The sequence below is a fragment of the Periplaneta americana genome, chromosome 2 (assembly GCF_040183065.1).
Source record: "Periplaneta americana isolate PAMFEO1 chromosome 2, P.americana_PAMFEO1_priV1, whole genome shotgun sequence".
NCBI lineage: Eukaryota > Metazoa > Arthropoda > Insecta > Blattodea > Blattidae > Periplaneta > Periplaneta americana.
In genome coordinates this window covers 171,941,204-171,958,988 of record NC_091118.1, presented here as the reverse complement: position 1 = coordinate 171,958,988, position 17,785 = coordinate 171,941,204, and the positions used below count along the sequence as shown (strand labels likewise).

The 17,785-nt window shown below is 33.9% G+C and overlaps 1 protein-coding gene across 1 annotated transcript; it reads right to left on the bottom strand.

Annotated features, from left to right (window-relative positions):
• Window positions 1–7,734: 7,734 nt before the first annotated feature.
• Window positions 7,735–16,826, bottom strand: LOC138695319 (uncharacterized). Its single transcript, XM_069819744.1, has 3 exons — window positions 16,426–16,826; window positions 12,579–12,789; window positions 7,735–9,768 (listed from the first exon to the last, which is right to left on the bottom strand). The coding sequence occupies exons 1-3, from the start codon at window positions 16,599–16,601 to the stop codon at window positions 9,322–9,324; spliced, it is 834 nt and encodes a 277-aa protein (XP_069675845.1). The 5' UTR covers window positions 16,602–16,826; the 3' UTR covers window positions 7,735–9,321.
• Window positions 16,827–17,785: the final 959 nt, after the last annotated feature.

Below are 17,785 nucleotides of genomic sequence, written 5' to 3'. Positions count from 1 at the left end.
TTATTTGGTGATTGGAGAATTAAGAGAAAGATTATCAGTAGCCAAGCGAGTAGAGCAACAAGTTAATATTACTAAATTCAATATTTTGAAATTAAAGGACGAGGAAGCTAAGCAAAATTATCAGGTCGAAATTTCGAATAGGTTTGCCACTTTAGAAAGTTCCGACGAAGTTGAGAAAGAATTAGATGTTAATAGCGTGTGGGAAAATATCAGAGATAGTATCAAAATTGCAGCTGAGCAGAGCATAGGTTATTATGAAACTAAGAAAAAGAAACCGTGGTTTGATGAAGATTGTTGCATGGTAGTAGAAAGAAGGAAACAGGCAAAATTGAAATTCTTACAGGATCCAGTTGAGGAGAAGAGAGATAATTATTTCAATGAAAGACGGGAAGCAAATCGTACACTTAGGAATAAAAAGAGAGGTTACTTGAAGGAAAAACTGAATGAGGTAGAAACAAATAGTAAGAATAAAAACATTCGAGATTTATATAAGGGTATAAAGGAATTTAAGAACGGATATCAGCCAAGGGTAAACGTGATCAAGGATGAGAATGGTGACTTGTTTGCAGACTCTCCATCAATCCTAAACAGATGGAAAAACTATTTTGCGCAACTACTAAATGTACATAGGCCAAATAGAAATGATCGAGACGAAATTGAAATACAAACTGCTGAGCCATTTATACCCGAACCCACGCTTTCAGAAGTCGAAATTGCGATAGAAAATCTGAAAATGTACAAGTCTCCAGGTATCGATCAAATTCCAGCAGAATTAATACAAGAGGGTGGAAGTGCATTATATAGCGAAATTTATAAACTTGTACTTGCTATTTGGGAAAAGGAAATTGTACCAGAACAATGGAAGGAGTCCATAATTGTACCTATTTTTAAAAAGGGGGACAAAAATAACTGGTAACTTTCGAGGAATATCACTTTTGTTGACGTCGTACAAAATTTTGTCCAATATTCTTTTGAGAAGATTAACTCCGTACGTAGATGAAATTATTGGGGATCATCAGTGCGGTTTTCGGCGTAATAGATCGACTATTGATCAGATTTTTTGTATTCGACAGATAATGGAGAAAAAATGGGAGTATAAGGGTACAGTACATCACTTATTCATAGATTTCAAAAAGGCATATGACTCGGTTAAGAGGGAAGTATTATATGATATTCTTATTGAATTTGGTATTCCCAAGAAACTAGTTCGATTAATTAAAATGTGTCTCAGTGAAACATACAGCAGAGTCCGTATATGTCAGTTTTTATCTGATGCTTTTCCAATTCACTGCGGGCTAAAGCTGGGAGATGCACTATCACCTTTACTTTTTAACTTCGCTCTAGAATATGCCATTAGGAAAGTTCAGGATAACAGGCAGGGTTTGGAATTGAACGGGTTACATCAGCTTCTTGTCTATGCGGATGACGTGAATATGTTAGGAGAAAATACACAAACGATTAGGGAAAACACGGAAATTTTACTTGAAGCAAGTAGAGCGATCGGTTTGGAAGTAAATCCCGAAAAGACAAAGTATATGATTATGTCTCGTGACCAGAATATTGTACGAAATGGAAATATAAAAATTGGAGATTTATCCTTCGAAGAGGTGGAAAAATTCAAATATCTTGGAGCAACAGTAACAAATATAAATGACACTCGGGAGGAAATTAAACGCAGAATAAATATGGGAAATGCGTGTTATTATTCGGTTGAGAAGCTCTTATCATACAGTCTGCTGTCCAAAAATCTGAAAGTTAGAATTTATAAAACGGTTATATTACCGGTTCTTCTGTATGGTTGTGAAACTTGGACTCTCACTCTGAGAGAGGAACATAGGTTCAGGGTGTTTGAGAATAAGGTGCTTAGGAAAATATTTGGGGCTAAGCGGGATGAAGTTACAGGAGAATGGAGAAAGTTACACAACACAGAACTGCACGCATTGTATTCTTCACCTGACATAATTAGGAACATTAAATCCAGACGTTTGAGATGGGCAGGGCATGTAGCACGTATGGGCGAATCCAGAAATGCATATAGAGTGTTAGTTGAGAGACCGGAGGGAAAAAGACCTTTAGGGAGGCCGAGACGTAGATGGGAGGATAATATTAAAATGGATTTGAGGGAGGTGGGGTATGATGATAGAGACTGGATTAATCTTGCACAGGATAGGGACCGCTGGCGGGCTTATGTGAGGGCGGCAATGAACCTTCGGGTTCCTTAAAAGCCATTTGTAAGTAAGTAAGTAAGAATCATTTACTAGAATAATTATTGATGCAGAAGAATACATGTACCAGTACCCGTTAGTATTATTGGATAATATAGCTAATTTTGAAAATAATTTTACTGGGAGAAGTACTATAACTACAATGTTACAGAAGTATCCCAGGATGTTCACTTTCTTCAATACTTGAATCTCAATCATCCATTATTTTGGAGTAACTTAATGGTTAAATCTTCAGGAAGAAATTAGTCATTAAATTGTTCCATTACATTAAATACTCTTTATATTTTGAAAATGCACAAATACCAATATCACAAGAATATCTCATTGTAATGAAATAGCTTATTCAAATGCATGTTTTTATAATCACAAATTTTATACATCTTGATTACACAACTTTTAACACTTCATCACTTCGGAATATAAAGTATGTAATATATGCATTCACGTGTTAATTATCTAGGTTACCGGTATCTTGTTTACTAGCTTCAGCCAGTAGGCTATCATCAGGACTGGGTGGTCTTCGCGCCTTCTGATTGCATTTCCTGTGGGGGTGTGTTTGTGTAGCGTAATGTGGAGTTAAAGAGTGTGTGCATTAGCCCACCGGCTGGAACTAATCAACAAGGTAACCTATTTAATTAACATGTGAAACATACAATATACTTTTATATTCCACAAATTTCATCATCATTATTATTATTATTATTATTATTATTATTATTATTATTATTATTATTATTATTATTGTTGTTGTTGTTGTTGTTATAAATAAATGTAAGGTAACTTAAAAGTTTGTTTTAAGCATGCTTAAATGGTTAAACCAAAGCAAATAGCCTATACTTTGTGCTTATAATTGGTACGATACAAAACCCTTTATTGTATTTTTCATTGTGTACGTCTACATTTCTGCAGTGCCTGGGAAAAGTGACATAAGTCAGTTTCCACAAACCTTTTTTGATAATTTATTGACAACTTACACTGGTTTATGTCGATTTGATTTTTTTTTCCTATATGAATTATTGTAATGGGAGAAATACTTACCGTATGTCTCTTTTTCCAAGCGAGCAGATGTTTCGTAAGTTGTCAATAAAGTATCAAAAAAGATTTGTGGAAACTGACTTATGTCACTTTTCCGAGGCACTGTAGATTTTTAAGTCTTTTCTGGAATGGATATTATTTTCAGTACACAAACATTGAGATTTAATTGTTATTATTTCCTTGCATAATAAGTCTACTTACATAATCTGTATTAGGCCTAAAAGAATTATTTTATATATCGGTAGGTACCTTATTAATAATAGATTAGGTTCTTTGATTCAGTAGGTATTGATATTAGTACCGTTACATGAAAATAGTACCCTACATTACCAGTTATTATTACATGTGAGTTCTCATTTAAGTTACACAATTATTATGACTTATTTACGCTGAATTATAAACTACAAAATTACTAAACAGGTGACAGAGAAAATATATTGTGACAAATATTATTTTAACACACTCTTTCACACTCCTTTCCTAAGTTGAAGTACAGTATCACGTCATACACTGTAAAATATCTGTCACTTTATGTCGTTCTTGTTCTTCAATGACATTAGAACAGGCAATTAGGCCTAGATTCTTGACTTGTTTGATGATGATGATGATGATGACTGTTCTTCTATCTCCATATTGGTATCATAATATAAGATCCAGTGGCAGCTGATTGACTGAGGCAAGTGAGGCCGGGCCTCAGTCACTTGGCTTAACTGAAATCAAATTTTGTGTTTTTATATAATGTATTAGTTATGAAGCATATATCGCTGTAGATTTTTTTATTGGGTTATTTTACGACGCTGTATCAACATTTCAGGTTATTTAGCGTCTGAATGATATGAAGGTGATAATGCCGGTGAAATGAGTCCGGGGTCCAGCGCCGATAGTTACCCAGCATTTGCTCATATTGGGTTGAGGGAAAACCCCGGAAAAAAACCTCAACCAGGTAATTTACCTCAACCGGGATTCGAACCCGGGCCACCTGGTTTCGCGGCCAGACGCGCTGACCGGTACTCCACAGATGTGGGCTATATTGCTGTAGAAGCATTTGAAACATTTGAAAACTTTGATGTATATAGACCTGTTTTGCAGTAAAATTTGTTCCTGAGGCCGGAATCGCTCGTGCCGGGTCTGGCTTGTGATGTATATAGACCTGTTTTGCAGTAAAACTTGTTTCTGAGGCCAGGATTGCTCGTGCCGGGTCTGGCTTGTGATGTATATAGACCTGTTTTGCAGTAACATTTGTTCCTGAGGCCAGAATCGTTCGTGCCGGGTCTGGCTTAATGCATTTCATGTCCTTTTGCGGGCTTTGAGTTTACGCTTAAAACGTTGTAGCTGAGGCACAATTCGGCTGGCCTGGTCAGGTTTCACTCGTCCCATCCATGGGCCGGCCTCAAGGGTACAGTAGGGTGGGAATAGCAGTGGTGACTTGTCTTCTAGGCCATAAATAACAAAATTCCAGCTCTTTGGCAGGCAGAGACCCACTCGATTCTCTCCCCTTATGTGTCAGTTTATGACATAAGTGAGGGTGTTGTACTATTGTACTTCGTAGTACAGTAGTGAATGTGGGCCAATGTTGTTATATATTTCGGGAAAATATAAACAGAAACAAATGCGAGAAATAATGCTAGTGTAGTTAATTCATTGTTAGAGTGTCCTTTTTCGAGAAGAAATAATACTGAAAGAAAGGAAGTTTTAAATAAAGAGAGAGACTACCGAGATACCTACGACATCGCTGATAATTTTTCTGACACATAATCTTAAAATGCGAGTTTCTATTGCATCCTGGTATGGGCAACATAAATGGTTATGTGGTAATGTGATGCAAAATAAACTTCTCTTGGCCTTGTTTGTTGCTGTCAAAGGAAAAAAATAAAAAGAAAAGAAAGAAAGGGGAATTTCAACACATAATATGGGTTGCTTCATCACACTGAAACAGTCACTGAAACTCAGAGCATAACAGCTTATTTGGTGAGTGAAATTATTATTTTTCATTGATAGTAATAAGAATAGACTAATAATAATAATAATAATAATAATAATAATAATAATAATAATAATAATAATAATAATACAGTAATAATGATATTAATAATATCTAATATATAAAAGTGAATGTGGGTATGTATGTATGTTCCCTATACAAATCTACACGCTTTGACCAATATGTACCAAAGTTTGCACATTTAACCTTCATAACCAGGAGAAGAACATAGGCTATATTAAAATTGTTAAAATTGACGTTAAATCAATTAAAAAAGTAAGAAATAAAAATAAATACGATCAAACATTCATGTGTAATACTAAAATGTAATCTTCTATAGTCAATTGTTCTTTATTATTGTCTGTTGTATTCAACATCGACTCTATGAGGCCATGGAAAAAGCAAAACGATATAAAATAACATTGTGGATACATCATGAAGGCCAAAATCTAGACAATTCATGCAATAAGCATCCTTATGCAGTCCAGAACCGTATTATGTGTTTCTCGAGACAGTTGTAGATAGTGAGCAGATTGTGTTTTATCAAACTGAATAATTCTTAAATTCTTTGAAATCACAAGGATTGCCAACACATAATTTAATACTTAATATTGAATCACCAATAGTACTATTGCGAAATATTGATCCACAAGAATTTAGCAATGGAACAGGAATTGGTGTGAAAAAACTCATGACAAACGTAATAGAAGTGACAGTATTAACTGGCAAAATGAAAGGAAAAGATGTTTTTATCCCACATATTGTCATGATAGCCAGTAACATGCCATTCGATTTTAAGCAACTGCCATTTCAGTGCGACTAGCATTCGTAATGACCGTAGTAAAATAAAGCTCAAAGAAAGTTGCTCAAAGTTGCAGACATTCACTTAAATCTCCGTGTTTTTCACATTGTCAATAATTGCGTAACTTGCTTTCAAGTGATCACACCTAAACATATATTATACACATTTATACAAAAGACGGGAAAACGAATTGTATGCATATCAATGAGACTTTTGTCATGTTCCTAATTTATGTGAATATACGTAAGACCACTGAAAATAAGACATTAATTTACATTTTCTTTATTTTTGTTCATTTGAATTGATTGGGATGCCGATATTTTAAATCCAAGATTTGGACGGCTATCATTTCGATATACTACTTAATTCTAAAATATATATCTTTCAAAATATTATTGCCCATGTCCAATAATGTGTTATGCTAAATTTTATCTGTGTAATCAGGTTGCCAGTGTAGTATGTCAAGTGTTGTGGAAAGAATGGTCACTTCATTTTCTATAACATAGGATGTCTTTTAGAATATTATTACTTATGCTGCACAATGGCTTCTTGCAAAATTATACTCTATCTGTATTCTGTATATAAAATAAAAAGTAATATACCGGTATTTAATATGTTCTGAATTTGTTAGATACAATATCTCAAGTAATATTTAAAAAAAGGGCGGGCATGATATAAGTGGGCGTACAGCTGTCAAGGGGTAAAAAATATTCCAATATAAATTGAATTACATACGTATATATTGATTCTTTGGTACGACCGATAGATAAATTTAGGCTCACGATAACACCCCAACGATTCAGACTGGGAACAAGAGAATTCTCTAATTACCATCAGCTGTCTCTGAAGTTCAAGTGAAAGCACACATAGACATGAAATTACGTGAAATGTATGTCAGCACAGCTTCAGTTAAATGTACAGATCTTATAATTATTTTTTCTCTGCCTCTGTACAACGTCATATTTGTGGCGGGGAGGAAAGGAGACGGTAGAAAAATTAATGGTGTTTAATACGCTGACAGCCACGACTAAGATAAAGCACTTGAAATTTAGTGGTAACTGACCAGCAGAGATAAATAAACAAAACAAATAAATATATAAATTTTAAAAAAAGTTGAACATCAGGCACATGATGAAATATTTTCTTTTCGGTGCCTGATCTACAACTGTTTTAAATTTAGTTAAACCTGGCAGGCATTTGGCTAAGGAGTATTAATTCATGTACAGTAAGTGAAGTTAAGTAAAGATTCATCTTTATGTGCGAGGAAAGCTTAGTAAAACAATTCGTTTTGGTTGTCTTTAGTTGGGTTCCCGAAATTTCCGAAAATTTAACAACCAATTCATTTGAAAACAGAAGTAGAAAGGGCAACGCCGGGTACTTTCAGCTAGTAATAACAATGATAATTAATATCATGAATAAACATTTCCTATCGGAGGCACTTAAACTAGTTGCATCTGGCCTCACCGAGGATTTCGATCGCCGGCCGCTACTGATAAGATCTACGAAAAACAAGAAAAATAATGTATGTACTGGTACGTAATAAAAAAAAAATATCGTAAGTTTGTTAAAGTTAATTCTTTAATGGAAAAAAAACAAATCAAACATTTTCAAGCAACTTATTTTCTCTTCCAATAAGCTGATTTTAAGAATTTGTACTTTAATTCATAACTTCGTTTTATTATACCTTGCGAATTATTTATTTAATTTTTCTCTATAATGTGGCATATTGTAATCATTTCCTCAACATTATGATAATTATCGACTTACTTTTCTAATAACATTCTGATTAGTTAATATAAACTAATTTTTATCTAATGTGAACATGCAAATATGATGCTCAGAATTCATCACAGCACCGTACAAAACTTTTAAGAATTTCAACAATACTTACGTATCTAATTACTAGTTTTATGTCTTGCATTAATATTCTACACACTGCCTGAAAATAATTGAAGAAAGTTATTTACTAGTGGATATATGTGATATATGAAGTTTATTCTCATGTTTTATGCTAATATTGTAAAGCACTTGTGGAAATACCAGTAGTTACATTATATTGTACTAATATAATCAAGAAAGGGAGTAGAATGGTAATAGGAGAATTAAAAAAAATCAGTCTCCGTACTTGATCAGATACTTTGTCATTTGATTTGTTAACATTAATTCCAGATATTGAGCCAAATTATAAATATAATTCAACAATTTAGTTACCAGTATACAATACTATATACTAGTAACAATTACATTATTATCATTTATGATTTTGCAGCAATAACAAGGGTTAATTTCTTAGTTACGAAACAATAGATAAATCTATGGTAACTTATATATCATAAAATAATATTTTCATATTTAAATTCAAGAAAAATTTAATTTCTTCTTTATTTGAAAAGATATAATAGGCTATTATTACAGATTCTTTTATTACAAAATAAAATACTGATATGATTGAATTAAGAATTCAGTCAAATAATAGTCTATTGCTGACACTCCTCAAACAATACGTGCATTATGACAATTATTGTTGTTGTCATCTTATGTGTACATGTCATGTGTTCTACCCATGGGCAGGTCTTTCACTGCAAACCCAGAATTCTCCAATCTTTCCTATTTTCTGCTTTCCTCTTAGTTTCCACATATCTTAATGTCGGCTATCATCTAATATCTTCTTCTGCCTGAACTCTTCTCCCGTTCACCATTCCTTCCAGTACATCCTTCAGGAGGCAGTTTCTTCTCAGCCAGTGACTCATCCAATTCCTTTTTCTTTTTCTGATCAGTTTTAGCATCATTCTTTCTTCACTCACTCTTTCAAACACAGCTTCATTTCTTATTCTATCTGTCCACTTCACACGCTCCATTCTTCTCCATATCCACATTTCAAATGTTTCTATTCGTTTCTCTTCATTTCGTCGCAATATCCATGTTTCTGGTGTATAAATATAATATTTAACAAAAATGATTCCGCACTGAGTATTGGTATATTATAGAAATTAAAGTAAGATCAACTGAATAACTGTAAATGTATATATTTGCCTTGACCAGTGGCATATCGGAAAATTTGATGGCCCATCTACAATCATATTTTGAGGCTCTTGACCCATTATTAAGTAGACACGTCCAAGTAACCTCTTCGTTACATCGTGTAACCTAATTTCACTTTCAGAATACAAGGATGAGTGAAAAATTAAAACAGCAATAGGATTAACAAATATTTGAAATTTAGGAGACCTTCTAGGATGGTCCACCATATTTTGCAAGGATCTGATTACTCTTTAAATTTACTTCGTACTTAATCTTATCATATTGCTGGAAATATCTGATTCAGTTGAGTTTCTAGGTTGTCGATCATTTTCTCGTAAATTACGACCATAAGTTGACATTCCATAATTTTGATAGTAATACTTCTCCCTGCTGCCGTCATAGAAACAAGTTTTCACCATTAACTGTCCGCCAATTATAAACTCGTCGTGATACAGTGTATTGGACGATTGGGCAGAACTGTCTTTTGTTGCACCATGAGGCCATGCTTCACAGCGGTATAGGCCAGCAATTCCAGGCAGTAATGGGTTCTGAAGAATATGGAGTTCAGAGACATAAATTCCATTCTGTCCTAAAATCCTCACTCCATACAATGATGTATTGGAGACAATTGTACCATCAGCTATCAACATGCCCTCTCCAGGTGATTGATGATTAGGACATGGGTACCATAACCATGAAATATGCTGAAATACAGAAAAAAAAACTATTAGCAGTAGAATTCGCACTTTAATAATTTATTATTGTGTACCGATATATATGTACACATTGAAGACACTTAAAACTCTTGAAGATTCTTATCCCAAATTCATATTTGAGACTTTTTTTTAAATTTGGTACTATACACAATGGAACTCTATATCTTTGAGTCAGCGCGAGAAAAGAATACAGGTATCATACTGATGAATGACACATATTCATGTTCTGCAGATTTTGAATCTATTACAGTAGCTTTCAAGAAATGTTGCTCGTTAGCAATTTACATAACAAATCATGACCGATAAATAAATACGCACATTAATTGCTGTGTATCAAAGAACAAAATTTTCTTTTATTTATATAGATCTTTGAAAATTGTTATATCAATGTAAGTTAAATGTAGCAAACATATCTAAAAAATGTTGCTTCTTAAGTTCATACAACACTGATATCATTGAATAATGAAGTAACGGTACAGTACGGTAACTTTATCATTGAATAATGAAGTAGGCCTACTAATTTTTGTCATTAAAATATAGAGTAGGCTACCAGTAGTAATAAAATTACCTTGGTAATAGCTTGGATTTTGACTACCTAGCTGAAATTAATATGTTTTGTATTTTAACGTGAAATCCATAACTGTAGATACCATATTATGGTAATACTTCTAAAACATTCGTCGTATTATACAAGATGATGATGATGATGATGATAATAATAATAATAATAATAATAATAATAATAATAATAAAAATAATAATAATAATAATTTTTTTCTTGCTGATGGTAGGTACTTGACAAGTAATTCTCACATATGAAGCTAGTTATGTAGATCAATTTACCGACAGAGCTATTGCCCAGGGTGCAATGAATTGATGTTAGAGACTTGTTGGATGCCACAGGGAAACCAGAGCTGCTGGAGAAAACCTCTGTCTTACCTGGACCATGGGCTTGCCCAACAGAAGTTATAAATCAGAGGCAAACCAGGAATCGAACCGGGGCCCACAGGATTATAAGTTTCACAAAATTCTAAATGTCCGGTGCATACAACTGTCTTCTAATGGCATATAGTCTTCCTCAGCATATGGGCAAAACACAAAAGAAAAGAGGTACTTTTCGAGAAAATACCATTAGAAGGATAGGGGAAACAACCCACTCACTGAATTAGGTTAAGTTATGCAAAGGAAAATCAACAAAATTAATCCCTTCTATCAATAATATTTTGATGAATGAACTTTTTTTTCTTTTTGTTCCAACGAAATTTTCGTAATACAGGCATTTGTACAAAAGAAATTATTTAATTCTGCACCTTATAAGGCCATGTACAAGGATTACGAATTTTTTCGTTTAACTGAAAATTTGTTAAAATACTGTCGTTATATAGACATTTGCCTTTATCTTAAACATCTTGTCACTAGAAATGTTAAATTCTTTAGTAGAACGAAATTTATTTTATAACGTATTCAATACTTATAATAGGTTGCAGATAACGTAACAGTACTGGAACAAAAAATGTTTTGTGTACCATGTATGTTAGACAAGCAAATAAAATGTATTTTATTGTCTGTGGCATTTCTTCACGATTTCACAGATTAGTATTACTACATTGAGATTTTATTCTAAAAGAATTTCTCGAGGTAGCTTTTGAGCTTTCCATGTCTTGTAGTATACTTTGAAGTTATAAAGTCCAATTCAAAATATTTGTACCAGTAATTTAAATGATTCATAGAGATGTTGGTCATCCTAGAACCAGATGGAGAGATTCTTTCTTAATTTATGAACTAGTGGACTTACTCGTGTTAAATATGAAATATCTGTCCGGCTTACAGCTCTTTCAGTGCTTCACGCACCATCATCAGAGCCTACTAGATCGCGGCGTCATCTCGAACTTCTCTGCCTGTTAGGAGGGTGTGTTTTATTGTTGGAAGGTGTTGAATTGTGGAGTCGAATAGTGTGTGTGTACTGAAATTGATCTGTGTGTTGAGGATTTGATCGGGGTGTGTTTTAATGTGTTTGTATATTTCATATTGTTCCAGTGTGTTGAGTTTTTGGTTCTTGGGTTGTGTGTGTAGGATTGCCATGTCCGTATTTATGTTATTGTATGTATGGTTAGTATTGGTTATGTGATTGGCGTATGTAGATGTATTATGTCCTCTGGTTATAGCTTTAATGTGTTCTTTGTAGCGTGTTTGGAATGATCTGCCTGTCTATCCTATGTAGAACTTGTCGCAACTATTACATTTGAGTTTGTATACACCTGTGTGGTCGTATTTATTTGTTTGTGTTTTTTGTGTGTTGAGATGTCTTTGTAGTGTGTTTTCTGTTCTGTATGTTATGTTGTATTTCTGTTTCCTGAATGAAGATGTGATCTTATGTGTGCTTTTGTTTTCATATGTTAGTGTGATGTACTTCTTGTGTTTTTGTGTTTGTGTTGTGTTTTGTGTATTTTTGTGTTTGTTAAGTTTTTGTTTTGTCTTCCTTATGATAATGTCTATTATATTTGGATTGTATCCGTTTTCTTGTGCTTCTTTCTGAGCTGGAACAGACCTTCAGGTCTACCATGTTGAAGAAGAAGCTGATGATGATGATGATTTAAATAATCTCGTATAGGTACTAATGTAAAAAATAATGAGCTATGAAATTTGTTACTGTTACATAAAAAATTCCAGATCTAATTCTGAAAACAATTTTACTTTGAAATCTTATGCCTTTCGTATAAATTACCTTTTATTGCACATATGCTTTTATCACTTGTAATGATTTATTTATCTTTGTCTCTTGCTAAAATAATATTTACCTCCAATGGTTCTTCCACTTGACATACAAGAACAAATGCTTCTGGTATCTGGATGTTTACAACTACTGAATAATTTGGTGGTGGTGGCGGTGGTGTAGATGGTACAGATGGAGCCCAGAGCTGATTTGGAACAGGCATGGATGGATTTGGATGCTGGTTATAGTGATGATTAAGGAATGGGGGAAAAAGTTTCTTCTTCATTTCTTGTTGCCTGAAAGAACAGCAAGAAAGAAATATCACGTATTTATTAAAATACCTATCAAGCATTTATTACAGCACACTCTGCACTATCATCAGAAAAATGAATGAAATTTTTGATCAAGTTTACTAATAAAATTAAACTGATCATGAAATTAACATTTACAATTTAGGATAATTAAGTGATTTGCATTTAAGAACTAAATATACTTAGATACGTAACTGGGACTAAATAAAAATGACGAAAGAAAATAATGAATATATGAAAGAAAATGTTAACACACTGGAAGAGCACCACAGAATAAGACTACTTACTAAAAACAAAAGGCACGAAAAAGTCCAAGTGACAGATACACTGACATGTTGAGAAGAACTTAAAAACTGAATATTCAGATCTGTTTTACAGGGAGATTTACCTGAAAAACTAGATTTGCACAACTTAAAAACTGTTGGACGTAGATGATTGCAAAACTTATTAAGTTAAGAATTTAACATGACTTTTTTTTTTTTTTTTTTTTTTTGCTAATGGCGCGTACTTGACTGTTCATCATTCACACATATGAAGCCAGTTGTGTAGACCACTTTACCGACAAAGTCATTGCGCATGGTGTGCCATAGGAGACTGGTTTTCGCCTACATCCGCGATGAGATAAGAAGAGATGATGGCGATTTGTTGGGATGTCACAGGGGAACCGGAGCTTCAGGAGAAAATCTCTGTGTTACCTGGACCACGAGCTTGCCTAACGTAAGTTATAATCGGAGGTACACCGGGGATCGAACCCAGGTCCACAGAATTACAAGTCCAGCACTCTAGCCACTGCGGCGATTTAACATAACATTGTTCTACAGCTATCAAATATCAGACGAAATCACACTATCTAACAAAATAATACAGACAAATGGGGTACCGTATACAAGGAGATCCTATCAGCCTGGTCCTCTTCAATATCATGACCACAGACATAGCGAAAATCACAGAGGACACCACAGCATCGTTGATTATGTACGCAGACGACATGGCGATAGGCTCGTCCAACATAGAAGAACTACAACAGGTCCTAAATAAATTCGTGAGATGGGCCGAGGAAAACAGCCTACAGATAAACCACCAGAAAACAAAACAAATGAACTTCAGAAACGGCGGCAAACAAAGAAAAAAAGACACCCTGACACTGCAGAACGAGCCACTTGAGGTAGTGCAAAAATTTAAATATTTAGGAGTAACACTTCAAACAAAACTAAAATCATACAGAATCCACATTCAAGAAAGAGCAGCCGCTGCAATAAAAGCTATGTACAATATTAAGAATCTGCAACAACTAGAAACAAAAACGGCAATGACCTTATTTAGGTCAGCTATAGCACCAATAGCAACCTACGGACTAAATATCATATGGGAGAACTTAACAGTCAGTGACATGGGAAAAATTGAATGAGTCAAATCATCCTTCATGAAAAGAGTACTACGAGTAGGAAGAACAACTCTCTCGAGACTAACATACGAACTAATGAAGGAACGCTTCTTCATCGAAGATATTAGAACGCAACTCTGCATGCCGAACACCCCAGCATACGAGAAAGCCCTGGAAGTACTCAGAGGAAAGAAGAACGCCATCTGGAGCGAGTTCTACATAACAGACGCCATGACAACCAGAGACTGGACAAACACAAACTACGAACTGAGACACATAGTGACCCGCTACGCAGTACATGGTTTTCACCATAAGATCTGTACCACCAAGAGATACCACGAACCCAACGACGAATGTGTGTGTGTGTGAACTGTGTCAGAAGCCGTGTGGACGATATCACGTTGAAAACTGCCGAGAAAGGAAAACCTCGCTCACAAATTTCTGCAAAGACTAAACTTCAAATCCTACAGTATGCATATTGTGCGCATTTCATTTCATTCATTCATTGTTCTACAGCTATGATCCTATGAATCCGTGAATTTATGCTTATAATGTATTGTTTGTAGAACACATAACCACGCAATATTTTAGCACCTACTTGTCTTCATAATTATTTGCAAATGTTTCACAGCAGTACTGAACGGATTTATTTCTTAGTTCGTCACAGGATGGATAGTGATCAAAACTTTAAAATATGGTGCAAAATTACCTCTGATCCTCTGAAAGTAGACCTACATATTAATCCTGCTTGGAGGTAGTAATAATGGTGTTTATGATGATTATGATAATGAAATTGGAATAAATATAATGAAATTGAAATATAATAATTTTAATTTAAGTCCCGAAAAATATAACTGTAATTAATTACCGGTAATTGCTTTCCTTAATTACTAAATAATAATCTTATTTTATAGTTATTTCGCAGTAGTTTGGATTTACTAAGTTTTAATAAATCATGCAGGTCAGGGGCGGCTTTTGGGGTAGTGCCAGTGTGCCATGGCACCACCAATGAAAGAAACAAAAATAATATCCTAGAAAGCAGTTGTAATAGTTTATACATTTTATTCGTATTTCATTTGAACGAGCGCGCGCACATATCCAGACGTACTCTTGCAGTGTTTCTCCGAACGTTGGAGCCACTTCGGTGAGGCACTACCTGCGTCCATATAACACTGTACAAAAGGCTACTGCTTCTAGTTTATATGCGTTTCTTATGGCAGACTTTGAGCCGAATTCAATTTGACTCAGTAGTTAATATTCCGCCCGCTAGAGCACAGTAATGCAGAAATTTCGCTAGATGGCAGGGTTGTTGGAGACGTTATTTGTCTATGAGTTAGAGCTCCGCGCCAAATGTTAATGTAATGTTGCCAATTCAAAACTAGTGCACATAACTTGGATTTGAATGTGTAAATTATTATCCATTTAGCTATATTGAACGCAGAGATAGTCATGGTTCTTTTTAGAAAGATAAATATTTTTTTCATATTATGTAACACTGTTTGTTAATGTTGTGTAATATTTGTTTTATTTTGCGGCAACTAAATATCGCTACACTGTTGCTATAGTATTGATGCTTTTGTTAACGATACATGAGATCTATGCAGGACATGAACATGTGTTATTCAGGCCGCTGCCTTGGATTCATCGGCCTGTTAAATAAAGTGCAAACGTGTTTGTTTATTATCTATGCCATTGTTTATCTCGTATGTTTTTGCCAGTAATTTTACTAGTTATAAAAGTTATTTGTATTTGACTAACAATACTGTGAAAGTTTTGATTATCTGTATCTGTAAATTTCGTTATTAGTTTCGGAAATGTTATTGTAACTGTTACTAGATACATTATTAACTGTACACCTGGTAAAATAGCTGGTTTAATTAATGTGTTTTATTTAATATAATGCAAACGTGAACTGCGATTATTAATTTCACTAGGGTAATTTGCGTACAACTTTTTTCATTTTGGCACCACCACCAGAATGTCTCACCAGCCGCCACTGATGCAGGTGTGAATTTTTTCGAATGAAAGAATTCTGGTATAACCATAATTAATCTCTTCTTAAACCACACACTATATCGTAAATATGATGCTAAGTTCGTTGTGTGTTTATTGTAGTGAAAAAATAAACACCATTATTTACCGTACACTTTAATTGCTATTTTTCAATTTATTGATATTTATTACAAGAAAGTTATTACACTTTTATGTAAAAGTATTATATGATGTAAACTACTTACTTCGTCTCTTCTTCAGCCATGGATTTGTTGGATGTCTCCTCAAACCAAGCTGGGCTGGGTATGAAACCCTTCTCTATATTATCCACTGGTATAAGTGAATTAGTAACTCGTAAAAAGACGAATAACCACGCAAGTTTATACATATTACGAACGAAAGTTCGTACTTTTGCAGCCATTATCAGTCATTCCAAAACGAAGTGAAACAATATATTCACTTCGCGAGTTTTATTTCCAACATTCTTCTCAGTTACATTGTTGTCAAGGCATGTCTATACTATCACCTATAAATTACATTATTTTGCTGCCTATCCATAATATCACCATTATTTCAAGATTTGAATACCGTATCTCTCAAAATATAGTTCTCTGTAATTTTCAACGTACCGGTATGCACAGCTGGCTTGTATTGTGACAAATACTTTCTCACCTGAAATCTACTCTGCATTTATATCAATTGTCATGCAGGTATCTGACCTCTTATCATTTCTGTTAATGTATTTGTGTAAAAGTGTTCTAAGTGAATCCTACCAGCAGGAAACAGTTCCAAACAAGATAGGTTATGATGTAATAATCTGCGTTAAAAAAACGGTATTATTAGAAATTCTTCCTTACCAAATTGGATTTTAGATGTTAGAAAATTGTTCTAAATATAACAATTTTGTCTATTTTTTTTTAACATTAAGGATGAGAAATGTAAAATTTGTTTGTTAGTCACTCTAGTGGAGTGGTAATAAGTTTGGGCCATGTTAAACATAAAGTTTTTATTTATTTATTGTTTGTATGTTTGTTCGTTTAATGTTTTGTTTGTTATCTTTTTTTAATTTTTTTATACACACTACTTATTTTACGTCTATTTCGCGATACATATTCACTGTCTTCCCTGGAAAATGAGAGAATAAGGAAAATACTTAGTATGGTACTGGTACTGAATAATCAATGCTAAAGTTTAATGTAAGAAAAGCATAAAGAAAATTATATACTGGTTAGATCACTAAATGAAAGGAAATTGAAGAAATTAGAAATAACTATTTATTCACGAAATACCCACAAAAATAGAAGTATTTAGGTATAGCAACGAAAAATCAGACGCTTATAAATAAGCCAACAAACGAATTAGTTATATTGATGGATGAATAGATGGCTGGATGGATATATACAGATGAGTGGATAAATGAGGGGCTCAGTGGAAAAGGGCCCATGCCACAAAAACTAAATTTTGTAGGAGAAGCATTTATTCCACTGAGATTTTCTCTCTTCAAGTGAAGAAGAGGCATTTATAAATGCTTATCATGTCTGATAGACGCATGCCACAAGACTGGAAGTTCATTAAAAAGGAGCTAGATGGCAAGATCTGTCTGAT